The sequence below is a fragment of the Curcuma longa genome, chromosome 11 (assembly GCF_044706935.1).
Source record: "Curcuma longa cultivar G26 ecotype Majalengka, Jawa Barat chromosome 11, ITB_CL_G26_1.1, whole genome shotgun sequence".
Classification (NCBI taxonomy): domain Eukaryota; kingdom Viridiplantae; phylum Streptophyta; class Magnoliopsida; order Zingiberales; family Zingiberaceae; genus Curcuma; species Curcuma longa.
The window spans coordinates 6,033,250-6,060,380 of NC_133871.1; the positions used below are offsets into that span (position 1 = coordinate 6,033,250).

General features: G+C 40.3%; 4 protein-coding genes across 7 annotated transcripts; 1 reads left to right on the forward strand and 3 right to left on the reverse strand.

The window, feature by feature from the left end:
• The first annotated feature begins 1,303 nt into the window (after nt 1-1,303).
• On the forward strand, nt 1,304-13,206 carry LOC141838393 (pre-mRNA-processing-splicing factor 8A). The gene is made up of 26 exons (XM_074725845.1): nt 1,304-1,611; nt 2,276-2,399; nt 2,494-2,586; nt 2,894-3,284; nt 3,461-3,947; nt 4,047-4,837; nt 4,966-5,051; nt 5,151-5,333; nt 5,587-5,901; nt 5,979-6,283; nt 6,381-6,835; nt 6,986-7,112; nt 7,711-7,952; nt 8,033-8,156; nt 8,238-8,427; nt 8,516-8,623; nt 9,435-9,688; nt 9,780-10,396; nt 10,471-10,577; nt 10,650-10,904; nt 10,985-11,458; nt 11,546-11,707; nt 11,778-11,975; nt 12,059-12,337; nt 12,413-12,655; nt 12,758-13,206. Exons 1-26 carry the CDS (start codon nt 1,328-1,330, stop codon nt 12,947-12,949), a joined length of 7,086 nt encoding a protein of 2,361 aa, XP_074581946.1. The 5' UTR covers nt 1,304-1,327; the 3' UTR covers nt 12,950-13,206.
• Nucleotides 13,207-15,452: 2,246 nt separating this feature from the next.
• LOC141838394 (F-box protein At1g47056-like) lies at nt 15,453-17,130 on the reverse strand. The gene has a single exon (XM_074725846.1). The coding sequence runs from the start codon at nt 17,128-17,130 to the stop codon at nt 15,469-15,471; it is 1,662 nt and encodes a 553-aa protein (XP_074581947.1). The 3' UTR covers nt 15,453-15,468.
• An 847-nt stretch (nt 17,131-17,977) lies between these two features.
• On the reverse strand, nt 17,978-22,695 carry LOC141838395 (zinc finger CCCH domain-containing protein 3-like). Of its 3 annotated transcripts, XR_012602637.1 has the most exons (8): nt 22,324-22,695; nt 21,966-22,135; nt 21,806-21,859; nt 20,522-20,638; nt 20,065-20,379; nt 19,127-19,357; nt 18,336-19,026; nt 17,978-18,251 (listed from the first exon to the last, which is right to left on the reverse strand). XR_012602637.1 is itself a non-coding variant. In XM_074725847.1 (7 exons), exons 1-7 carry the CDS (start codon nt 22,388-22,390, stop codon nt 18,700-18,702), a joined length of 1,281 nt encoding a protein of 426 aa, XP_074581948.1. In that variant the 5' UTR covers nt 22,391-22,695; the 3' UTR covers nt 17,978-18,699. The 3 variants fall into 3 exon arrangements, 2 of the variants coding, with proteins under 2 accessions (XP_074581948.1, XP_074581949.1); XM_074725847.1 differs by having other exon boundaries at nt 17,978-19,026; XM_074725848.1 differs by having other exon boundaries at nt 17,978-19,026; nt 20,065-20,376; nt 22,324-22,694.
• Nucleotides 22,696-23,796: 1,101 nt separating this feature from the next.
• On the reverse strand, nt 23,797-26,475 carry LOC141840175 (inositol diphosphatase DSP1-like). 2 transcript variants are annotated; one of them, XM_074728081.1, is made up of 7 exons: nt 26,234-26,475; nt 25,939-26,123; nt 25,718-25,811; nt 24,443-24,500; nt 24,309-24,352; nt 24,002-24,216; nt 23,797-23,924 (listed from the first exon to the last, which is right to left on the reverse strand). In XM_074728081.1, the coding sequence occupies exons 1-6, from the start codon at nt 26,291-26,293 to the stop codon at nt 24,037-24,039; spliced, it is 621 nt and encodes a 206-aa protein (XP_074584182.1). In that variant the 5' UTR covers nt 26,294-26,475; the 3' UTR covers nt 23,797-23,924; nt 24,002-24,036. The 2 variants fall into 2 exon arrangements, with proteins under 2 accessions (XP_074584182.1, XP_074584181.1); XM_074728080.1 differs by having other exon boundaries at nt 23,797-24,216.
• Nucleotides 26,476-27,131: the final 656 nt, after the last annotated feature.

The following is a 27,131-nucleotide window of genomic DNA, read 5'->3' on the forward strand; positions in this document are numbered from 1 at the left end:
GATGAGCAGAGAAGCAAACATCTTCTTCTTTCCTCGCAGAGACCTCCATTTCACCATCTTGAGTATGATCGTTGTCATCGCCGCCTTGTCCATCCTCATCGACTCCGCTACGACAGGGATGCTGACTCTGGTGTAGTAACTCGCCAGTAGAAGCATCAGAAGCCACAGAGTCTCCGCCATCATCATCATCTTCTTCCTCGCCATAACCATCTGCTTCGCTGTAACGATCGTTCATGGGAGAAGAAATATACTTGGTCCATCCAGATTCAGGACTGCTACATCCTTCTGCATCTCCAATCACGCTGTTTTGATCCATAAGAAACGCAAATTACGAAAGAACTAAGTAGTTCCTTTAAGCTTCTGATCTGTAACAGAACAGCTGTCTCCCTGCCCATGAACTATACAATTCAAGCTCAACTTGCGCAAGTGTAATTAAACACAGGACTGAAGAGGAACAAAGCTAAGGGACAGGAATTAATGCTTCGAACACGATCCAAGAAACAAGTGTCTTAATTCTCATCGCTGGCTTGATCTTTATCCCTTGGTGGTTCATCTGTCTCGTCATCAGTTAAGGAGTTTAATTACTTGCATGGATAGTTTTGAACAGACCACGCGAAAGTATATATACTTGCGTTCTAAGGTTCTGCAGCTAAAGGAGGGTTTTTGTTTTCAGTTTTTTCACACTTGAATTACTTTGAAGGATCAAATAAGATCTTCCAGCTATGAATAATTTATATTATATTATAAATACGCAGGTATAGTAATATTTCTCATACACACTAAATTTTATGAGTGCAGGATGATATAATTAATAATATATATCAATTTTAAAGCAGTACAGTGGATAAATGGAAATAATATTACTAATATTCTCAAGCTTTGTAATAAATTTTATCTACACAATTTTGTGAATGGAAAATCTAATTAATTGTACAGGTATTTTAATATACTATAGAATTTTACATTTTAACTTATAAAATTAAGAACTAATTATTGGACACCAAGATATGGCATATAAAAATTAAATGGCAATTTCTGATAAACTATTATTCAAATAAGTAAAAAAACACTGAGGCGACAACGCTGTTCCGGGGCCGTGCCCATCTCGGTCGAGTCCGAGTCCGATTCGGCCGAGTCTGAGTCGGAGTCCGGTAATATTGTCGGCGACTCACTTGAGTCGGTGAATTGGCGATATTATCCCCGCTCGCTGCTATCCACTCGCAGTTCGCTTGGGCTCCTCCAGAACCCAACGCCAAACCCTAGCGGAGAGGGAAGAGTCGATCTTTCCTGTTTTCGTTGTCGATTTGTTGCGGTAACAGAGGCAGCGATGTGGAGCGGCGGTCCTCCGCCGTCGTCTTCGGCACCGCCCCCCATGGCGCCGCCAGGAACAGTGCCCGGGGCGGGGATTCCCCCTCCCCAGCCGCCGCCACCGGCGGTGCAGCCGTCCTTCAGCATACCGCCTTCTCCAGCGGAGCTGGAGGCGCAGCTGGTGGAGAAGGCCAGGAAGTGGCATCAGCTCAACTCCAAGCGGTATGGCGACAAGAGGAAGTTCGGGTTTGTGGAGACCCAGAAGGAGGATATGCCTCCCGAGCACGTAAGGAAGATCATCAGGTTATCCGCTTTCCTGGGATCATTTTGTTGTTTCGGACTCCGCCTATGAAGATGTAGAACTCTAGTGAATATATGAAAGTTAAAATTATTTTGTTTTGCGACTGTCAACAAATAGGTTTCTGCTATCCTTTTGGAACTCAGATAATTTTCCTTGGCTATTTATTAGTTAGTTCTTGATTGTTACCATTCCTTCTAAGCATTCTTGGAGAACTTGTGCATGTCTTTATATATATATATATTTAAAATAAATTCATACATGCTCATCAATATAGCCATTTTAATTATTCCCTATTGCACATATATACGTGCACCTATAAAGCAGTTTGGTTTTCAACGTGTAAACTGTGACCGAGACGGTTCGCATATTTTTTTTCTTTCACTTGTATTCTATGGTTGGATTGGTTACTGAAGTTCGAATTCCTTCCCTTTCAGCACATAAATGAGATATTTGAAATAATTCAAATTTTGTTTGTGAACTGCATCAGTGAGTTATTGTCTCACATGTCCAGATCTTTTGTCAAAGTACATTGGAAAAACTGCATTCAATTAGTCATGTTCTTTTGAGACTACAGTTTGTGTATTCTTTTATCCCTGACATTAGTAAAGTAAGCTTCCCAATGAATCTGTTTTCAAGTCAATGAACTTTCTCCCTTTTTTGATACAGAGATCATGGAGACATGTCATCGAAGAAATATCGCCACGACAAGCGTGTGTACCTTGGAGCTTTGAAGTTTGTACCTCATGCAGTTTATAAATTACTTGAGAACATGCCTATGCCATGGGAACAGGTACTTCATCTTATGACTTGTCTCATGTTTTAAGTTTAGGTATATTCTGCAGCACCTTAACTGAACAATAATTTTGTTTTTGTTGTGGTTTTAGGTTCGCAATGTGAAAATTTTATATCATATAACTGGTGCAATCACATTTGTGAATGAGATACCTTGGGTGGTTGAACCTATATACTTAGCGCAGGTACGTGCTTTTCTGTTTTTAACTAGCAAGATATTTCTTCAAAATTTTTCATAATTTAGTTTAGTTTACTACCTTAGTTTAATTTTGGAGCTTATCATGCATGTCTAACAATGTCCAAATTCCTAGACATATTAGAATAGCAAAAAAAAAAAAAAACACAAGTAATTGCTGTTAGATTCTGTTTGAAAGCTTAGTTAAGCCTGATAATACTTCATAATTTTTCCCTACCAGACTGCTAATGTATTCTTTCATTAAAACACTTTTTGCCAGTTGTAATATCCTGATTTGTTTATTCTTACCTTTATAGTGGGGTACAATGTGGATCATGATGAGAAGGGAGAAAAGAGATCGACGGCATTTTAAAAGAATGAGGTTTCCTCCTTTTGATGATGAGGAGCCTCCATTAGATTATGCAGACAATTTGTTGGATGTGGAACCCTTAGAGGCAATTCAATTAGAATTAGATGAGGAAGAAGATGCTGCTGTGCATACATGGTTCTATGACCATAAACCTCTTGTAAAAACAAAGCTCATAAATGGTCCTAGTTACAGAAGGTGGCATCTGTCACTTCCAATAATGGCAAATCTTAATCGGCTTGCAGGACAACTACTTTCTGATCTGATCGATCACAATTACTTTTACTTGTTCGATATGGAGTCATTCTTTACTGCTAAAGCACTGAATATGTGCATACCTGGTATGTGTCTCTTTGATTTGTTGTGCAAAAGGGCTTGATTATTATATTATCCTTTTTATAAAAACCACTTGTTTAATTATGAATGGTTATTTATTTAGCAGAAGATGTGTGTTATTTCTGTAAATTTCTCATCATTTACCTCTCATAATTGATACTAATAGCTTTGTTGACTGCAGGAGGCCCCAAGTTTGAGCCGTTGTACAGGGACATGGAGAAAGGTGATGAAGATTGGAATGAATTTAATGACATCAATAAGCTAATTATTCGCCAGCCACTTAGAACAGAATACAGGATTGCATTTCCACATCTGTACAACAATAGGCCAAGGAAAGTCAAGCTTAGCGTGTATCACACTCCCATGATAATGTACATAAAAGCTGAGGATCCTGATTTACCTGCATTTTACTTTGATCCTTTAATTAACCCAATATCTTCAGTCAACAAGGTTGATCGCCGGGACAGGAAAGTACAAGAAGAGGATGAGGAAGAATTTTACCTTCCTGAAGGAGTTGAACCTCTTCTGCTTGAAACACAATTATATACTGATACGACTGCAGCTGGTATCTCATTGCTATTTGCACCACGCCCATTTAATATCAGATCTGGTCGCACAAGACGGGCTGAAGATGTACCTCTTGTGTCAGAGTGGTTCAAGGAGCATTGGTAAATTGATATGTTACTGCATATATTGTCTATTATGGTTGTATTGATTAGGATTTGAAAATGTTAGTTTCTTGTCTAATGTTACTTTTATTTTTGTAGTCCTCCATCCTATCCAGTTAAAGTTCGTGTCAGTTATCAGAAGCTGCTGAAATGTTTTGTCTTGAATGAATTACATCATCGACCTCCCAAGGCACAGAAGAAGAAACATTTGTTCCGTTCTCTGCAGGCTACAAAGTTCTTCCAAACAACAGAACTAGATTGGGTAGAAGCAGGTCTACAAGTTTGTAAACAAGGTTACAATATGCTTAATCTGTTGATTCATCGGAAAAATCTCAACTATCTTCACCTGGATTACAATTTTAATTTGAAACCTGTAAAAACACTCACCACAAAGGAGCGCAAGAAGTCACGATTTGGAAATGCCTTCCATCTGTGCAGAGAAATTCTTCGTTTGACAAAGCTTGTAGTTGATGCTAATGTCCAGTTCCGTCTGGGAAATGTGGATGCTTTTCAATTAGCTGATGGATTGCAATACATTTTTTCTCATGTTGGTCAACTGACTGGCATGTACCGTTATAAGTACCGTTTAATGCGGCAGATCAGAATGTGTAAAGATTTGAAGCACTTAATCTACTACCGTTTTAATACTGGTCCTGTTGGGAAGGGACCTGGCTGTGGATTTTGGGCTCCCATGTGGAGGGTATGGTTGTTTTTTCTTCGAGGTATTGTACCATTGCTGGAAAGATGGTTGGGTAATTTACTAGCTCGCCAATTTGAAGGCCGCCATTCAAAGGGGGTCGCAAAGACTGTTACAAAACAACGAGTTGAAAGCCACTTTGATTTGGAACTAAGAGCTGCTGTGATGCATGATATTCTCGATGCAATGCCTGGTAAGCCCATAAACTTACATTTTGTATCTGGGTTTGTGTCTACCATACACTACGTTATTTTGTTATCCATATTGTGCATCCTCTGTCGATTGGTTTGGTACCATGAACTTGCATTTTGTATCCTGCAGAGGGCATTAAGCAGAACAAAGCAAGGACTATCTTACAACATCTGAGTGAAGCATGGCGTTGTTGGAAAGCCAATATCCCATGGAAGGTATGCTATTTCTAAGGGCATGACAGTACTTTTTCTAATTGTCAGCATTCTTGTTCAGTTGCTTTTTCTTTGTTTGCCTTATATGTTAGTCAATTTCAGGTTCCAGGTCTGCCAGTACCAATTGAGAATATGATTCTCCGATATGTAAAATCCAAAGCAGATTGGTGGACAAATGTCGCTCACTACAATCGCGAGCGTATTAGAAGGGGTGCAACTGTTGATAAGACAGTTTGTAGGAAGAATCTAGGAAGATTGACTCGGTTATGGCTAAAAGCTGAGCAGGTAAATGAAATAGAGTTTGTTACAATTTCAGTTGAAGAAGCGATGACTATATCTTTTGCTTGCCGATTCACAGTCACCTGATGACTGTCTGCCACAGTCTGTCCATGTTCCCCTTATTTGAGTCCACCTTGCATCATCAGACACCTAACTGAAATAAAATAAATACAACAAATATAATTAATTATTTATATTTCTGGTTCTTATTGGTATAATTGCAACACGTGTTTGACAAACCATATCCTTGTTATTCCAGGAGAGGCAACACAACTACCTGAAAGATGGACCATACGTTACCCCAGAAGAGGCTGTGGCCATCTATACTACCACAGTTCATTGGTTGGAATCAAGGAAGTTTTCTCCTATTCCATTTCCACCATTGTCCTACAAACATGACACCAAACTCCTTATCCTTGCACTAGAGAGGTTGAAGGAATCTTATAGCGTTGCAGTTAGACTGAATCAATCTCAAAGGGAAGAATTGGGTCTTATTGAGCAAGCATATGACAACCCCCACGAAGCCTTATCAAGAATAAAACGTCACTTGCTCACTCAGCGTGCATTCAAGGAGGTAAACCCACCAATTTCAATACTATTATTCTTTGTTCCCCATTTCTGAGATTGCTGCTAATATTGCAATATTCACAGGTTGGAATTGAGTTCATGGATTTATACAGTTATCTGATTCCAGTTTATGAAATTGAACCTCTTGAAAAAATCACAGATGCATACCTTGATCAGTATTTGTGGTATGAAGGAGACAAAAGACACCTATTCCCTAACTGGGTCAAGCCTGCAGATTCAGAACCACCACCACTTCTAGTATACAAATGGTGTCAAGGTATTAATAACTTACAAGGCATATGGGACACAAGCGATGGCCAGTGTGTGGTGATGATGCAAACAAAGTTTGAGAAGTTTTTTGAGAAAATTGATTTGACTATGCTTAATAGGTAACATTTTTTTCTCATGTTTTTTATTTGACCATGCTTTCAGAGTTTTACTTCATATGTTAATTGTCTTATGTTTGATCTTGTTCATTCTTTACAGGCTTTTGCGCTTGGTTCTTGACCACAATATTGCTGATTATGTCACTGCCAAAAACAATGTTGTGTTATCATACAAGGATATGAGCCACACCAACTCGTATGGCCTTATTCGAGGCCTGCAATTTGCTTCCTTTGTTGTGCAGTATTACGGGCTTGTGCTTGATCTATTGCTCCTCGGTTTAACCCGAGCCAGTGAAATTGCTGGTCCTCCTCAGATGCCCAATGAATTCATTACATATTCAGACACCAGAATAGAGACTAGACATCCTATTCGGTTATATTCCCGTTACATTGACAAAGTACACATACTATTCCGATTCACACATGAGGAGGCACGAGACCTAATTCAGCGGTATCTAACTGAGCATCCAGATCCAAACAACGAAAACATGGTTGGATATAATAACAAGAAATGTTGGCCTAGAGATGCACGAATGAGGTTGATGAAACATGATGGTAGATCCCCTTTGCCCATCTTAATCATTTTCTTCATATTTTTTGGTTTTTTTTCTGTTTGACACTCTGTTGTATTTACATTCCCCCCCCCCCCCCCCCCCCCCCCCCCCCCCAATAAATTCATTTCATCATTTTATTTGTGAATTGCAGTCAATCTTGGGCGAAGTGTTTTTTGGGATATGAAAAATCGGCTTCCGAGAAGCATTACAACATTGGAATGGGAAAATAGCTTTGTGTCTGTTTATAGCAAGGACAATCCCAATCTCCTTTTCAGCATGTAAGAATTTTTGTTTCTTCTCTTTTCTTATTATGCTTTATGACTCGTACCAAGGATTTCTTTCTATTGAATGTGGTACTGTACTTTTAGCAATTTATCTCTACACATGGGTGTCTCTGGGCCTGAATTTTCTAGCGTGTTTTATCTACAACAGTCTTATCAAGCATCTTTCAGTTATACCATGTAGAGTCTAAATTGGCTGGCAATTGTGCTTAACATTTAAAAAAAAATCTTTAAAGTGTTCTCCATTTTTGCTTTCTCTTTTTAAAGTTGCATCCCAATGCACATGAATTTAGTATGTACACATGAAGTATTTGCATGTTTCTACTAATGCAAGGGATGTTGATGAATTTTTTGAATTTTTGGGTGTTCTTTTTTATTCTCAAAATATTATGTACCTAGTTTTTGCTTTTAAAGTCCTCTTCTGTTAATCTGGTTGTTCCTTTCTAATAAGATTTTTTTTCAAATTTGATGACCCATCTTTTTAACTACCAAACTTATAGTTGAGACTCCCTTCAGTTTAGTAATTCTCCTTTGCAGTATCTAAGTTTTTAATGTTACTTCTTCCTTTTCACTTGTTATTCATAATGTTCTCCAGGTGTGGATTTGAGGTTCGAATATTGCCTAAAGTAAGAATGACTCAAGAAGCTTTCAGTAACACCAAAGATGGTGTTTGGAATTTACAAAATGAACAAACCAAGGAAAGAACAGCAATAGCCTTCTTGCGTGTTGATGATGAACACATGAAGGTATTTGAGAATCGTGTGAGGCAGATTCTTATGTCATCAGGTTCAACAACTTTTACCAAGATTGTTAACAAATGGAATACAGCTCTTATTGGTATGCTAAACTATTGTCTTTTGTGCTTTGCTTATTTGGCATTTAGGTTATACTATTTAGTTGTTTCATTCTTTTGATAGGTCTTATGACATATTTCCGAGAAGCCACTGTGCATACACAGGAGTTGTTGGATTTGCTGGTCAAGTGTGAAAACAAAATACAGACTCGTATTAAAATTGGATTGAACTCAAAGATGCCTAGCAGGTAATCACTATGTCTGATTTTGTGTCCCAATATGATATATTTTCTATGCATGGTTGAGTTTTAATTATTTGCATTCCACAGATTTCCTCCTGTTATCTTTTACACACCAAAGGAAATTGGAGGCCTTGGGATGCTTTCCATGGGACACATATTGATCCCACAGAGTGACCTAAGGTACAGCCAACAAACTGATGTTGGAGTGACACATTTTAGGAGTGGTATGAGTCATGAGGAAGATCAGCTTATCCCCAATCTTTACCGCTATATACAGGTTCTTTAACTAACACTGTCATGACATCAATTTATATTTTTAGAATATACCCTTGCTAATTCTGCTGGTTATCTTTTCAATTACTCAGCCCTGGGAGAGTGAGTTCATTGATTCACAGCGTGTTTGGGCTGAATATGCATTGAAGAGGCAAGAAGCACAGTCACAAAATAGAAGATTGACACTTGAGGATCTAGAGGTATTTTTCATGATTGTTGAAATTGGAGAATGGTGTATGCTTGGAATCTTTTAGGAAGCCTTCTTTCCTGAACAGCATTTATCTGTGGGACAGATGGAGATATTTAATTGCTTTGAGTTAGTTGGTTCTTGTTATATACCCCAAATATAGTGCCTAAATCTTTTGTCAGTGAATGAACTTCTTGATGATGTCACTTAAACATGATTTAAAGGGTGTTAATTCGATATATTGTCATGTGACAAAAAGGTTGTGAAAAATATTAATACGTTCTTGTTATCCATTCCCTGAGCATTTAATGGCCTGCTGCTAGCAGTTAAAGTGCAATGCTTTGCAGAATTTGCAGGATAATGAGGAGTTTGAAATTGCTCCTTTTGGAACTATTTTATACAGTCAGTTTTAACTGTCTGATTGTCAAAATTTGCCATCACAAGAAAATCCACTTTTGAGACTTTCTCTAATCATAGATGCTTTGGCTGTAGTACATGATTGGCTGGTTTAGTAACATTTTCTAATGAAAAAAAACTGTACTCGGCATGTTGTTTCGCTTGGGGGAGTTTTCTAAATTTGTGTTTACTGTGGATCTCATCCAGTTAAGATATATGTGATACAGTTCATTCTTTTTTATCTGTCCAATTCTCCTTCGCCATGGGCCTTATCTTTGTCTATTCTCGGGTTTAGGGTGGGGCTTTTGAACATACATAAACAATAATTTTCTGCCTGAGATAATTGTGGATTATGTACTGCAGCTGTTATTCCTGCTTGCTAATATAGCGTTAGTATGAAGGTCTGACAATAAGTATTATTATTTTAGGATTCTTGGGATAGAGGCATACCTCGAATCAACACCTTGTTCCAAAAAGATCGCCACACGTTAGCATATGATAAAGGATGGAGGGTTCGTACTGATTTCAAGCAATATCAAGTTTTGAAGCAGAATCCATTTTGGTGGACCCACCAGAGGCATGATGGCAAGCTTTGGAACTTGAACAACTATCGGACTGATGTTATCCAAGCACTTGGGGGAGTGGAAGGAATCCTGGAACACACTTTATTTAAAGGGACATAGTAAGTAAAGAAATTGACATGTGTATGCAAAGATCATATCGTATCATATCTTTATTTCTGTATCTTAAGACTGATTGTGGTTCTGTTTCAGTTTCCCGACCTGGGAAGGTCTCTTCTGGGAGAAGGCATCTGGATTTGAGGAGTCTATGAAGTATAAGAAGTTAACCAATGCACAGCGGTCAGGTCTGAATCAAATTCCAAATCGTAGGTTTACTTTGTGGTGGTCACCCACCATCAATCGTGCCAATGTATACGTCGGCTTCCAGGTCCAGCTTGACCTGACTGGAATATTTATGCACGGGAAAATTCCTACCTTGAAGATATCTTTGATTCAGATATTCCGTGCTCACCTGTGGCAGAAGATCCATGAGAGTGTTGTTATGGATCTTTGCCAAGTTTTGGATCAAGAGTTGGATGCATTAGAAATTGAGACTGTGCAGAAAGAGACTATACATCCAAGGAAAAGTTACAAGATGAACAGCTCTTGTGCTGACGTTCTTCTCTTTGCTGCACATCGATGGCCAATGTCCAAACCAAGCCTTGTTGCTGAATCGAAGGACGTATTTGACCAAAAAGCAAGCAACAAATACTGGATTGATGTGCAACTTCGTTGGGGGGACTATGATTCCCATGATATAGAGCGTTATACTAGGGCTAAGTTTATGGACTATACAACAGACAATATGTCCATATATCCATCACCCACTGGTATATTTTGTATTGGTTCCATTTAGAATTTCATAGTCACAAAGAACCTGTCAACTAATGCTATGTTTTTGCAGGAGTTATGATTGGACTGGATTTGGCATACAATTTGCACTCAGCCTTTGGCAATTGGTTCCCTGGGTCAAAGCCTTTGCTAGCTCAAGCAATGAACAAGATCATGAAGGTATAATTCTGAGAAATAATCCTCCATCTTTGTTGGCCTCAATTTTTTCTTATTTTTGTGTCGTTAATGCAGTCAAATCCAGCTTTATATGTGCTGAGGGAACGGATAAGGAAAGGCTTGCAGCTTTATTCATCTGAGCCTACTGAACCATATCTCTCATCACAAAATTATGGGGAGATTTTCAGCAACCAAATCATATGGTTTGTTGATGATACTAATGTGTATAGAGTAACAATACATAAAACTTTCGAGGGAAATCTCACCACAAAGCCCATTAATGGTGCCATCTTCATCTTCAATCCAAGGACAGGACAACTATTTCTAAAGGTATATTCTTTTTTTCTACTTGTTTAAGGTAGCTTCAGACTCTTGCGAGGTGGCAGAATTAAGCAGCTAGTCTCATACAGGTCATCCATACAAGCGTTTGGGCTGGGCAAAAGCGTCTTGGACAACTGGCCAAGTGGAAGACAGCAGAAGAAGTAGCAGCTCTTGTGCGGTCATTGCCAGTTGAAGAGCAGCCAAAGCAAATTGTTGTCACTCGTAAAGGAATGTTGGATCCTTTAGAAGTCCATTTGCTTGACTTCCCCAATATTGTAATCAAGGGTAGTGAACTCCAGTTGCCTTTCCAGGCTTGCTTAAAGATCGAGAAGTTCGGTGATCTGATTTTGAAGGCTACTGAACCTCAGATGGTTCTGTTTAATATATATGATGATTGGTTGAAAAGTATTTCATCCTACACTGCTTTCTCCCGACTTATATTGATATTGCGGGCACTGCATGTTAACAATGAGAAAGCAAAGATGCTCTTGAAGCCTGACAAGACCATTGTCACTGAACCACACCATATATGGCCTTCGCTGACTGATGATCAGTGGATGAAGGTAGAATCTGCAGTTATTTTCTAGTACCTCTTATTATTTCTATTCCCCCATAATTTTAATTTTTACTAACCTTGAAACTGTTTTCAGGTTGAAGTTGCACTTAGAGATCTCATACTTTCTGATTATGCAAAAAAGAACAATGTCAATACATCTGCGCTAACACAGTCTGAAATACGGGACATAATATTGGGTGCAGAGATAGCACCACCCTCACAGCAGAGGCAACAGATTGCTGAAATTGAGAAACAGGTTTGCATTTGGTCCAACCTGCTGCAACTCTTTTTCCATGTTATTCTAACATTCCCTTTTGTTATTGTAGGCTAAAGAAGCTAGCCAATTGACAGCAGTTACAACAAGGACGACAAATGTTCACGGTGATGAGCTTATAGTTACTACCACTAGTCCATATGAGCAGCAAGCATTTGGTTCCAAAACCGATTGGCGAGTCAGGGCCATTTCAGCCACAAATCTTTATCTTCGTGTTAACCACATTTATGTGAACTCAGATGATATCAAGGTATTGAATAGGCATTACAATATTTTATCATTGTGGGCTACAGATTTATTATTCATGAATTTAATTGGTTTTTCATTGAGCAGGAGACTGGATATACTTACATTATGCCTAAGAACATATTGAAGAAGTTCATCTGCATAGCAGATTTGAGAACTCAGATTGCTGGTTACCTCTATGGGTTGAGCCCTCAAGATAATCCACAAGTGAAGGAGATCCGCTGCATAGTCATGGCCCCGCAATGGGGGACACATCAGCAGGTCCACTTGCCATCAGCTCTACCCGAGCATGACTTTTTGAATGACTTGGAACCATTAGGATGGATGCACACACAACCTAATGAGCTTCCTCAGCTATCTCCACAGGTTAATATTGCTGATTCTGTCTCTCTTGATGAAATTTATTGGTTTCATGCTCCTTATGCATACCTTTTCCTTCAGGATCTGACATCTCATGCTCGGGTACTAGAGAACAATAAGCAGTGGGATGGCGACAAATGCATTATTTTGACCTGCAGCTTCACTCCAGGTTCCTGCTCCTTGACTGCATATAAGCTCACTCAATCGGGGTACGAATGGGGACGTGTCAATAAGGACACTGGAAGCAACCCCCATGGTTATCTACCAACACACTATGAGAAAGTGCAAATGCTTCTGAGTGACCGTTTCCTAGGATTCTATATGGTAATGAATCTTTCCCTACCATATCCTAAAATTCTGATGCATTTTGGAAATCTTTCATAAATCTGAATACTTGAGTCACACCCTGGTTATTTGGAATCTCAGGTTCCAGACAATGGTCCATGGAATTACAATTTCATGGGAGTAAAGCATACCGTGAGCATGCGATACGGAGTCAAGTTGGGGATACCAAGAGACTACTACCATGAGGATCACAGACCCACACATTTCCTGGAATTCAGTAAGCTCGAAGAAGGCGATACTGCACAGGCAGACGGAGAGGATAAGTTTACATAGTTTAGCTGTTTTGAGGAATATGTACCTGTTACTTGAAATCGACATGTAGTTTGATGCTTATACGATGCGCGCACTTGATGTATTCGACAATCCATTTCTCATGTTAAAAAGGGGCGTTGACGCTAAGATGCCATGGTGACTGAGCGTTGAAGTTCCATTGACAAAGATTTGTAAGATAGGTATCCTTATTATGTGCCTTTTAAAGCAAGGATTACTGTGTATAATTATTATTGGTTTTTGTTATCAACTGTTTTTTTTCCAACTATATCACAGTTAGATTTACTCTTTGAAGATGTAGAATGAGTATTTACAAAATGCTTTTCTGTATATTGGTTGTAAAATCTAAGAGTAGAAGTAAAATCGATTAGCAACATACTTCTTGATCTTGTCTTCCCAACATATCATTATTGAGTATTAAGATTTATTAGTGTTTTAAAAATAACGTCTTTCACAATCTAAATATCATGGAATGTCAATCAACTTGCTTTTACGTGATGCCATGTTCGATTTTGGAATAATTCTCACAGCAAATCTTTTTATTCATGTTCTTTGGCTTTAGAAAAGGTGCATTATGCATTATTTATCTGTCTTTTAAAAGTCTTCTAATCTTAAAATCCATTAGCTGTCTTTTAATATATCTCAACTTTATTTCTCACTTTAATTAAAATTATACCTAATCACTTTCAATTGATAGTGCTTTTACAACCTTTTCAGTAATTGTACACGTCTATATGCATATCCTACCCCTTGTGATTTTTTTTTAAATAATAAATTTCTTAAGTATGTTCCCGATATTTTTATCATTTATGGTCTTTGATCCGGTCAGATTAGGGGTATGTTGACTTTTCAAAACATTTCAGGAGATTGGATGTGCGTTTGGGCTGTTCTTGTGAGGTCGGTTTCTGTCGGGTTAGTCGTTGTTAGGTCGGTCTCGATAAGGTTGGCTCTTATCGGATTTGACAATTGTTAGGTCCACAATCGTCATATTGGCTTCTATTGAGTCGGCCTATATATTGAGTCGGCCTATATCAGAAAAAAAAATGAAAGGACAAAGTCTTTATTGGTTGACACTATTACCTTATATAGAGAGTGAAGAGTGTACGAGATTTCTAAAAGACACATCTTTATAATTGGCACGTCTCTTCCTTTAATTGGTGTCATTATGGTCGCCGACCTCGTTTTGTAATGTGCACCTTTATGTAACCAGCGCCCTTTTTCTGCAAGTAAAGGTGGATCCGCCACATCTCACACGGTCGGTCCCATGATCATCTGTGAGGAGGTCTGCAATTCATTATGGTCGCAGGATTCGAACCCTTGCCCTCTTTGCAAGTCTGTGCACCTCACCTATACCCGGGAGCAACCAGCGCCCTTTTTGTTCTATAACTGCTGTGTCATGTCTAAATTCAAGCGAAATTTGGGTGGAGCTCAGTCGTAAGTCTAGCAAGTCACTCAGGCATGACTTGGGATGACTCACCTTGAGCTCAAGTGCTTTGTCGAGTTAACTTAACATAAGCCGAACAAGTGCCAAGTTGATTGGAATTGAACTTGGAAGAACTGATCCGACCTGATTCGAGCTTGTTCGTGAGTCAAATTGATTTGATTCGAGTTCCATTCCGAGTCAGACTAATCGAGATCTACATTGACCAAGTCTTAATTCGTCACATGGTGCCTGCCGTTTCGGTTGGAATTGGACAAATCGTCGTCCAAATTAATTTTACACATTTAAAAACACAACTATTACAAGTGGAATAACTTCCCATGACTACACTTGGGCATGAATCGAATCTTGACGAAGTGGAGGCAATGCCCTTCTTCGTCCTGACCACCTGTAATTTTTCAATTTATCTCTTCATAAACGATCGTGAGACAGATTGTATGGAACCGCTAAGATGACAGATTACATATTATATATACAATCATAGGAAAAGGACGTCCAAGCCTTAGAGGATATTTGATTTATGAATCTAAAGACAGTTCGTGATAATCGTTCTTCGGACGACAAACAGAATAAAAGCAGAGGGAAATCACTAATTGATGAGATTTTTCCATTTTTCTTTTACTTTATGCGAAATCAACCGTTTCCACGCTTCGTCAGTCTTAATATCAAATATAACGATAGCTTTGTCTAAATCTAAGTTACTACAAAAAATAGATTTAGTTTCAATAGTTCATCATTGAAAATAAACACGTCTTGTCATGTTAGATATAATTATTAAACTTTTAAAATGTATTTTTTATTAGATTATTTATTTCTTTTTATTAACATTTTCCTCTTATTTTATGTCTTTCATTTGCAAGGCCGAGCGTAGAATAGTCAAACGTTTGTTCGATATATTTGCCATAAATGTCTATTTCATGATTAGAGCATTCAACTAATCGATAACAACAACCATTCAGAAGAAAAAGTCACCGAGGTTGAACAGAGAGAACGGGCAAACATTTGTTCAAATTAAGACCAATTCTTTCGATCAAGTCAAAGTTACAATTGACATCTCAAAAGTCAACGCCCTTGTCCATGCTCAGCGTTGACCCGGCGTAGAATAGTCGCTCCCATGCGACGACCATTTCCGGGTGGCGAACGCCACCACGTTCCTCCTCGCTGCGATGAGCCCCGTCCGCATCTTCATCGTCGCGCATCTCCTTTTCCAGCTCGTTGGAATCATGCCGGCGGTCGCTACCGCCTGCTCGATACTGCTGCCGCCGCTGTTGCTCTCCTGGATTTCGACTTCTTCGATAGCGGCGACGGTCCTCTGCTCGTCGTCCGGTCCCTCGTCGACGGGCTCTACGTTCATCGATAACTGGCCGCTCCGGCTCGCCATCAGCCGCTCTGCGCACTCCGGCGTCACTCCGGGGCACCGCTTCACCTTCACTTTGAGCAGCTTGGGGCATCCACTGACGAAGGATTCCATGCCCTGGTCGGAAACAGGGCACCCTTTGATGCAGAGCTTCTTCAACGAATGGCACTTGGCGGCGACGCAGGCGATCTCGGCATCCCCGACGGTATCGCTGCCACATAGCGCAAGGCGCTCGAGGGAGCCGCAGTTGGTCGCGACGAGTTCCAAGCTCCGGATCGAGGGATTGACCCCGACGAGGACGAGCTCTTGGAGGCCGGGGCAGCGTCGGGCCACGGCGGTGAGGCCCTCGTCGCCGATGCGGTCCGCCTTCCATCCATCGGCGTGGAGCTTGCGGAGGCGGGGGCAGCATTCAGCCAAGGAGGCGATGCCGGCGTCGGTGCATTCCGGCGTCTTCACGAGGCGGAGGAACTCGAGGTCGATGCGAGCAGATAGAGCGATGAGGCCGCGGTCGCTCACCTGCAGCCGCTCGAGGTGGAGCTCCGCGACGCCGGGGACCTTGCCGGCCATGGCTTCCAGGAGAGGGTCCCAGTCGCCGGAGCAGCGGATGAGCTTTAGCGTCTTGAGTTTGGGAGAGTTGGCGATGAGCGGCGCGAAGCACTGGGCGTTATATAGATCCTTGAGGCACACGGAGAGGAGTGATGTAACGCCGGCGACGGGGCCGGAGATGGCAGCGGAGTCGTGGAGGCCGCGGAGGCGCTTGACGGAGAGATCCTCGAGGAGGAGGCAGCCGCGGAGAACCACATCGATGCCGTTGGCGCCGAAGCAGCAGCAGCCGACGGAAAGCTTCCGGAGGCCTGGACAGTAACGGGCGACGGCGACCATGCCGGCGTCCGTGATGTCACTGCAAGAGCGGAGCTTGAGGCTGACCAGACGGGGGCAGCGCGAAGCGATGAGCGCCATGGCCTCATCGCCGACGCTCGCGGAGCGGCGGCTGCAGCGGAGGGCGAGCTTGGAGACGGCGTCGAAGCGGGCAAAGAGCGGGGGCACGGCCTGGAGGAGCGAAGGGCGGGCGTGGAGGGAGAGGCGGGCGCGGCAGCTGGCCTCGACGAGGAGCCATCGACGGCAGACGAGGGAGCAGGCTCGGCGGTCGGCGGCGGTGAGGGAGCCGAAGACGAGGGCTAGACACTCGTCGGGAAGGTCGGCGGTGAAGTCTCTGGATTGGGAGAGGAGGTGGGAGGAGGCTGATTGACCCATGCACGGAGGAGGAGTAGAACCCCGCAGCAGCTGCCGGAAGGAGGGTGCCTGCGGTGGTTGATTCTTGAGCCAATTCTCAGATTCTACAGCTAAAAGCAGAGCCACGGGTTGGATTTTAAACAGGAAGGCCATGGCGACGGAGGAGTTGAAGTTGAAGTTGGAATTGGGCGAGTCAAACAGAGGGAGCGCGTGGAGACACAGGCGGAGCAGAAAGAGAGCAAGAGCAAGAGCAGCCGAACAGAGGAGGAGCGTGCAGTCACGCGTTCGGTCATAAGTTCTTGAACAATTTTTCACTTTGCCTCCTGTAAGTTTATTATATTTTCACTTCGCGTCTATCAACTTAGTCCCTATATTTTTCCATGAATTATTACTATCGGTGGTTTATGCCTCTTTTAAATGTATTCTTTTTCAAACTTTGTATTTTTTTTATTATTTACAATTTGATAATAAATAATACTTCAAAGTTCAAAATAAGGCTGGCTCTAAAATCACAATGGTGAGTCACAATAAAAATAAGTAAATAAATATCATGGACTCGATGTCATTTATCCAATAGAAAATTGAATAATCTCTCAATATAGACATATAAATTGAACATCTCTTTTATCTCAAACTCGGTACCACTCCACTGAAAAAAAACATGTCTTCCCTCAGCAAAAAGAGAAAATTTTGTGAAAAAAATGTCTGCAGATATTATTCTATACCGTTCAATACTATTATCTCCTATTTAATTTTGACATTGTAGTATTTATGATTTCATAACTACTACAACATAATTCAACTCATTATTATAGCAATTAGGAAATCATAACTGTTACAACTGTTATAGTTGTAGCAGCTATGAAATCGTAACTACTCTAATTATAATAGTTGTTTATAATTGTAATAGTTACGAAATCGTAACTACTATAACATAATTTTATCCTAATGTATTGGAGGATCAACATTTAGATAATAACTCAAGTTCATTTGAGCATTAAACAACCAGTCAATCATTCTATATCTTACATGAAGAGTCCATTGGATGATTCCAAGGGCTGTGGAAGTCAAAATCATGGTCTTCCATTTGCTTGTAGTCTAAAGAATGACTAGTCTATATATGTATCAGAGTGATGATGATGTCGAACAGTAGTTTCCCACCAAGACCCGGCTGAATTGCTTTGGCTTTTGAACACTTAAATGACTTTGACCACACTCTTCTTTGATTAACTTGACGTGAGGATCAGGGTGAGACCTCTTAACTATTTGAGCTCCTTGTGTTAAGTTGTCAAAATATAGCACGCACTTGAAGGATTAGTTAATGCACATCTCTGAAAAAGAACAAGAAGTAGTAGTACCTTCTAAGAACTTTTACAATCAATCACTGCATCCTAGGGGAGCTTCAATCTCTCCACCTTCATAAATCAAATTTGAAATATCAGATATGCAGGATATTAACAAGCACACTTTTTTTTTTTTTTTTGCCTAAAGCTACATAAAGAGTTTCATTCATTCGTTCCAGCTGCAATGGGAGTATAAAATGCGTCAGTTCCGAAAATAGACACTTCAAAATTTTCTGAATAATTTGTTTTCTTCCTGGCAGCAGATCCATATTCATCACCAGCTACTTGTTTGTGTGGGGGTATAGAGTCAAACAGAACAAAAATTTATCATTCAAAAAGCAGAGATGGCACAATTTCCATTCTTCAGGCAAGCTATAAGCTAACCCTCATCAGATTGGTTCCCTGAGGCGTCTGAATTAGGAGCAGGATGGTTTGGGGAAGTTAGTGCTGATGATCGACCGTCATGCTCATTATTGTTCACATCCTGCTCTCCACTGGCATCTGTAGAAGCATTGAGCTGATCAAGTCCTTTCAGGACCTTAAAGGATGAATTGTTTGATGCGTTCGATGTAATCTCTCTACCATCTCTGAAAGGATATGGTTCTCCTGGCAGTGAGTGCATGGGTATAATCGGGTGATCAAATTTGCATGTAGCACCATATTTGCAATTTCCATGAGTAGCATAGTGCTTGCATTTAGGAGAATCCTTTACGAATGATTGATACGTACATGCATTTAAACAAGAAAATTGTTCAGTTTCTCAAATAGAACATAAATAAATAGGCACAATTCTGAAGAAGAATTACTGGTCTATGAGGCAGTCCATAGGGTCCAATGATGCAGTTAGCCACTTGGGTTGCTCCGTTAGGGTGATTATATTTGCAAGAACTACCATACTTGCAAGTCCCAGTCTTCAAGTAATATTGGCAATCTGGTTCATCGGGTCTCTCTGGAAAGATACCATCAGTGCTCAAACTTGGCTTTGCGTGATTATTACCAAGGCTACTCATAGAGGAAACAGTTATAGTGCTGGGTGCCTGTTTGACATGGTACACATGGTTAAGTGTTAATATCACTATGATGAGAAAGTTAACAACAAAAGGATGATACTGCAGCAAACAAAAGGAAAAGGAAGAAGGAAAATGACAAATGCCTTCATGGGAGACACAAGCATATATGAAAATTAATTTCTCCTCAGTATTAGTACCAAGTCACTTGAAACATTGGTACGAATTCCTATTTAGTGTGCATGAATTTATATCTGAGAGCAGCGACAATCAATCGTGAGTGAGGATAATGCTACGTATAAATCACACGTGAATTTTCTGTCTTTGTAAATCACAATTTGTAGGCATGTGTAAGCAAATATACATCTTGTTATAAGTCTATTTAAAGGAAGTAACATGTTTACTGGAGGGCAAGGCAAAATAACACTGCAAACAGTAACCTGACGTGAACACAATGTAATTGGAAATTTGTGATCAAGCAAATATACTGAATCTGAATATTGTCATTAAATCTCTATGCACAAACTGGTAAAGTTACAAGGGTAAGGAATCTCTAAATCAAGTTAAACCATGATAGATTAGTCACAACTTAAATTAATAAAAAGAAAATTTATTCAAAACCAAAGAGATAGATATGGATGCTTTGAGTTTCAAATATTAAGCACTCAAATTCCAATTTATAATGAGATTTAAGTCCAGTGGATTAAGTCTAGTGGTTCCATAAACTAGGTGCTAACCACATATGTGCACCAACCCTGCTGGATTGGCATGGTGGTTTGGTTAGTTGGAAGCGCATGAGAACTGTAAGCTGGGAATCCTTCCATATAAGAATTAGTCACATAAGGGTGCCATGATGTAAGCCATGCAGAATATCCACCAGCCCAGTGTGGTCCTCCTGTAGTTGCAGAGTATCCAGCATAGCCATAGACTGAAGGCCCTGGCCCAGGAAATATGGCTCCAATATTGTTAAGCTGAGGGTGATCATACTTGCATGCCATTCCAAATTTACAAGATCCGGTTTTCAAGAAGTAAGAGCATGACTCCATATCCTGCTAGATAAAATACAGCACATAAGTTCATTAGTCAATTAACTAAACTCAAGTAAATTTGACAATGACATGACAAAACTGAAAATTCAGAAACATTAATTTGTCAATTTCAAAATCTAGAGCCAGGATAAAAAGATGTTAATACCTTGCGAAGTGGCAGACCAAAAGAATTCAAGGGAGGTATCTGGATTGCATGTTTGTCTTTTGGATGATTATACTTGCAGCTTGAACCATATTTGCAAAATCCAGTTTTGAGGAAAAACTACAAGAGCAAATTCAAGAAATCAAATGAAAATAAAGAAACAGAAAAAAGAAACCATATTCTATCTGATGCACCAATAACAGAAAAGGAAAAAAGGAGAAATTGATTCAGCATATCAGTCTCTGAAAACCCCTAAATCCACTTGGTTTATCAAGAGGGGAAATAAAATGGTCTGCAAAACCAAAGACAACTTATGTGATCTAAACAGTTTTTTCTTCAATTTTTTAGACAAATTTTACCTTGAAGAAATACTTCCTTTAAAAACAAAAGAGAGTGTATAAGATTAAATGATATCAAGAACTTGCTCCTTTACAGATTTTTCTTCCTTGCCAATTCTTTTGTGCTCCATTTTGGTGTTTGCAATCGACCATATCTAGAGAACTCTACTGTTTAGTCTGTATCATCAATTAAAAATCATTTCCAAGGGCATAATTAAGGACCTAGGAGGAGAATTATCTACTACCATAAGAATTTCTTATGATTATTCATCAAATATCAATGCTTTGAAGATGCATCTAATCAATATAAATGTTCTTGTAGATATGGAATCCATAACTAGCAATCATAAACTCATAGTTATTCTTTTAAAATAAACGAATACAATGTGTTTGAAGCATCACATTCAATTCCAATCCAATCAATTTTGTAAACTGAGCACATGAAATTAATTGGCAGATATATGTAATGAATATGCAAACCAAGTAACCAACTCAGGTGTGTTAGTATGAAGGAAATAATATGTTTGCAGATATCAAATTCAATTCCAAGTCCAAGGAATTGCAATTTAGTAAATGAGGAATTACTGTGTATTCCATAGACAAAGTACATGAAATTACATATATGCAAATCATTGTGCTTGTGTGTGAATGAAGAAAATAAGATATGTGTTTGTGCAATCACATTGCAGTTCCAGTCCAAAGAAATGCAATTTAGCAAATGAGGGAACTACTGCATATTTCATAACCAAGTACATGAAAATTACATGACAAGCATGCAATAAAGAAGCTAACCATCTTTTTTGTGTGTGCGTGTGTGTGTTCTCATCTCCTAGTAGTTTTACTGCTATGATAAGAACTAAACAATTTGACAAACGAAACAGATGTCTTATAATTCACAAGTTAAAATCAGAAAGAAACTTTTTATTAGAATTGCACAGATAAGAAGAACCTGGCAGTCAGGTCGATCCTCCCTTTGGGGCAGCTCATCACTATTCTTAGTTTCCTGCAACAAAAATAATCACATATTATCGAATTAACTTACTATTGATTGGTAAGAAAGGTTTTTGATCAGAAATGAGCAAAAGCACAACATCATTCATTGCTATCACCTGTTCTGTGGAAGTAGGATGATTATACTTGCACTTGCTTCCATAACTACAAGAGCCGGTCCTCAAGTAGTACTTGCAATCAGGTTCTCCAGGGCGCTGAGGGTAGGGATTCGGGCGACCATCGGCGTCGTCCTTCTCGTCCCCCTCAATCTTAAAATTCTTCATCAGCTCTGCACCCGAAAACAAAGCCATCAAATTTATACACACCGATCCAACGAAAATCAAGTATCACATCATCCCAAATAGATTTCACGTGGGCAACTAGCCTTCCCCTTTTATCTAAAAAATATAATAAAAAAAACTTTCGCTGAAAAGAACCAAAACGAAAAGGAACAAAAAAAAAAGGGAAAAAACTAACCTTTGAGGTCCTCCGGCGAGGCATTGCACCGAGAGTCGGAGGGGGCATTTCCCCTATCGCCGGACATCACGGCGGTGATCGGCTAGTCCAAGGCGCTTTACTACTGCACCGAGATCAGAACCGGCGACGAAAGACAAATCAACTCCTTGTTCCCCGAAACCCCAACTCCGATCGCCAATTTCCACCTCGAAGCCCGAGAATTGGAAGCGGGTGATCGGAGGGCGAGGGAGCAGCTCTCCCTCAATTTATAGATCTACCGATCGAGAAATCTTTGCTCTGCTTGATTCAAAATATTCGATTCCAAATCGGCTCGGAGAAGAAAAACGTCGTTGTCGCCGAAGCTTTTAATCGCCGAGTGGGCTTCAACCTCCGCAGAGGTTCGAACGGTTCGCTTAAATTAATCTCGATTACGACGACGTCATTAGAGAAGATTACCGCGAAGTCCCGCGCGAAGCCATCGGAAGCCTCGCGCGCAGGATCCGCTGTCCCAGCCGAGACACGCGGCGCAACGGCTCTCCGATCCGCTGTTGCTTTGGGCCCCGAATCGGCGAATCCGACGCCCAGTGACTCGCTGCGTCGGGTCGGGGAGAGACAGCGGATCCTGCGGGAAGCAAATCTTCTAATAAATCGACTACGACTAAGGAAGGCATATATCACAATTCTTCGGCCCAAGACTAGGGTTCGATGGTATGAGATTAGATAACGACAGTTTAAATTTCACCTATAATAAATTATATTTAAAAAGTTTTAAAATTTTAATTTATTAGATCTTTTACCATCGATAAAATTTTTTTTATGAAACTGAATCAGAATTCTTTGTAAAAAAAAGACTTTTTGAGAGATTTTTTTTATAAAATTGATTCAAAGGGGGAATTTTCCCGATGGAAAAGGCTGGGAATTTATCTGATCGGATCACTGCAGAAAAAGATTGATGGAACAGAAAAAAAAAGTGTTCTCTTTCCGTTATTCTTCTTCTTTCTTCCTTGACTCGATAGGAAGGAACATTTCTACATGATGGAGTGTAAGTGCAAATCATCTTTCCCACGGAAGAATTCAAAAAGAATAATAAAAAGATTAGAATTTAAATTTTTTATAAAAAATATCTTAAAAATCGAATATGCATAAATTATGTTCTAGATTTATCGAAAGGTAAAAGGGATCATTGATGGAGATGGAGGTAAAGAAAAGGAGGGCTGGCTTTGAATCTTTTCAGCTCCTTTCTCTGCTGAGAAGAAGCAATCTGTCAGCATGATTCTAGTTCCTCGAGAGTGACATTGAAGAAGGAAGGAGACGAAGCATCGGTCCTTCCATGATTGTTATAACGAAGAAATCACTAAAATTATCCAAGACATCATAAGGGTTGAGCTCAAAGAGAACGAAGATTGTCTCAATTTTTCGCCGTTTCATCGATCAAGATGTAAGAAAAGTAAGGTTGATTAGCACTCCCTGAGCAGAAGTAGTAGTTAGAACAAGTTGCCACAACAATCAATGAGACTAGATAACATTCTTCCAATCAGTAAAGTGGAATTGCACCTCTGAGGTAAACACACACAAGGGACCTCAAAAATGGAACCACTCGCAACAGTTTCGATCATATTTACCTACAGAATAAGAGCTGAGAATCCTTAATCGACGAGCAAAGAAAAATAAAAGGCTCTTCATGTCGTGAAGAACTAACCCATTCTCATTTTCGAAAGAAAACATGAAGAAGCCTCAATATCCTGAAAATGAAGCCTGCAAATGTCTCAAGCTTGAGATATCAAAGCGCTCCATGAACATTTGATCTGAAATTCTTGCTTTAGCAGCAGCAAAGCGGAGGTACTCGTCGAAAATTGAGGCAAGGCACCACCTCTGGAGTTTTCTTAGGCATCCAACGAGGCAGCCAGTCCGATGCTACACACACAAAGATTGAATTGTTAGCTAGATAATCCATGGATATGTTTCAAGCAATGCATAGGAAATAGTTGAAAATAAGATGATTCTACCTTTCCTCGTTTGCAATGAATAAGAAGAGGGTGGTTTCCCACATCTACAATGTTAACGTTCCAAACAGTTAATCGAATAAAGTCGAATCATATGTGATGCTAGAATAAGGGAAGTAGGTTTGAACAATGCATACTGAGAACGACTTTGAGAGCTTCACGAATTGTATCTTCAGGAATGTTGACAAAAGGCTCCTGCAAATGAACGTACGCTAAGTCACGAATAACTTCAATGTTATCATTGAGTCTTCCAAACTGAGACATGCGAATGTTTCAACTTAGATGCTTATGTTTCACTTCTGTTATCACCCGATTGAGAGATGATCACTCCAACTGTTGCAATTCTTGCATCAATCTAATATCCATTTCTTTAGTTATTTATCGAAATGAATATGCAGCCACCAAAATGTCTGATAAAAGCTCATTTAAGATAGATTACTACAGAAAACATACTGTGTTTTGTGAAGACAACTTCCCTGGTAGATTTATTTCATTCACTGAATCACCGGTAGAGACTACCATTTGCTACGGAACTATTAGAACACGATGTGCCATACGGCCAAAATCCCCTATTTTCAGAGTGGAAGGAAAATGCATATCAACTTTAACAAATAGTTCGGTTATATGTATGCTCCATCCATATAACAAATAGTTTACAAACTTCATAAATCAGAACTAGAACTCAGAGCAGGTAGTATTATTAGAATTGTGCTAGTGACTTTCATAAACAAGATTGAAAGAGATGCAAATTGTTAATCAAAAAGCACATGCAAAATAGTTCAACTAATCAACATAGAGATGCAAACTGAATAGTTGCCTTGAGTTAGTAATTTAGAGCATGGAAAGAAGAGGCTGATCACCTAGCTTGAATGATGAAGCATCATTAACACAACCGTTAATTTGAAATAGGAGAAACTGACATAATAAATCTCGATGTTAGATATCAAACAAACAGTAAGCTCGAGCGTTGTCAAGTGGTTAGCTTATAGTTATTATACATTTAACAGGTAAAGATAGAATTCTACTCCTAGACTCTGCAAACAATCACGAAAGCCCTTACCAACTAAGCTATCTTGCATTTTCATAAACACTATCATCAACATAAGCAATTAAGGAAATTGGAGTCAACTGCTAATCTGATAACAAGGAATAAACTTAGGCATTAGCTTATCTAACTAACCCCTGAAGTGGCAAAGATTTACGTATCTAGTAGCAAACATGGATAAAGTACTTAGAAAGAGTTGCTGTCATCAAAGAGATCAAAGATAGACCAACCCATCATCAAGTAATTGACTGTGCACAAGGATAAACGATTTAGGTTATGTTGGTGACAATTAATCAAACACTAGAAGTGCATCCCAAACAGTGAACACGAACTGGAGGAACCAGGAACAGGGACATTAGCAACGCACCTTGCACCCTTCAATCCCGATCTGGAAGAGCTTAATTCCATTAGCCCTAAGGAAATTTAGGTTTTCCTCCGGGTACGGCTCCGGGCAAAGGCACCTGCACGGCGTCAATGATCAATCCACCGCGAGCAAACAAGAAAAACGGGCGCTTTTTGCAATCAAAGGAGCGATTTTTATTTTTATTTTTATTTTCCCCCTGCAGTACTAAGGTAATGGATGCGCACAAGACAGAGCGAAGGTGAAGCGAGCGGAGGAAACGGAAGTTGTTGTCGTCCGGGAAGCCCGAGCGGTAGACGCCGTAGTCCACCATCGCGAAGTTGAGCGGCGGGACCAGCAGCGCCTCCCCCGTGGCCACCGGAAGCGGAGGCCTCGCAATCCTGGCCGCCTCTGCCTCCACCGCGTCCAGCGACTGCTTTCCCATTGCCAAGAGTATATCAGTATCTCCTCTGCTACCCGAATCCGCTTCGCTGCACTGCACCGCTGCCCTGCTTAAAAAGGCAACGGAAGGAAGCAGCGAACCTGTAAACGACACAAAACAGCGCGCTTTTGGCCTTCTTTTCTATTTGCCCTGACGAGCATTCACAACGTGTGAAGTAACTACTGGTAATCACAACCACGGCAAAGAAATGGGAGAACGGGTAATTTGTCAGCGTTTCGGAGTTCCACTTGTTGACTCAAGCGAAGAGTCTGTGGTGATTGGTGAGTCACGTCCAGCGTTTGCCATGGAAGAAGAAAGCAACGTCTTCAGGAAGTGGTCCTTGACGATGAATCCGCCACTTTGGACTGATCCCCAAATCTTGATGCCCCGTGGGAGCTCGTAACGTCGCTGGTCCTCCATGGACGAAGGAGCATGCAGAAGCTGAAATCACGAATAAAAGCGATCCTTTTCTCTATCAAGATCTGATTTTGACGGCAGCGACGAAGGATGCGCCGTGGTATCTCATCAATTGGCGAGCGGCCAACTTCTACTGCTACAGCAACTCTGCGCATTGGACCACAAGGTTAATCAGCGTCGCCATCCCGAATTATTATACGGATATCTTTAGGCTTATAATTGAGGTGAGAAGGACGTGACGTGAGATTCACATCGATCCAAAAGCAAAGAGAGAGGACGATGAGTACATTCCGGAGAATATACCGGCGGTAAACGACGACGATTTTAATCCGTCGGCTGTCGACCATGCACGTTCTCGTGGCTGCCAATTTCTTTCGTCTTCCTTTAAATTTTTATATCCAGATCGCCGCAAACTAAATCCAAACTATTGTTGTCTTGGAGCAGCGTCTGCATCCAGATAAAAGGTTGCTGGATCATGCAATACAATTCTTGCACTAGACTCGCTTAATTGAAAACTTGGTACAGCACTTAATCGATCTTCCGAGAAAGATATGCATAAAGTAAAATAGAAAAGAAAGAGTG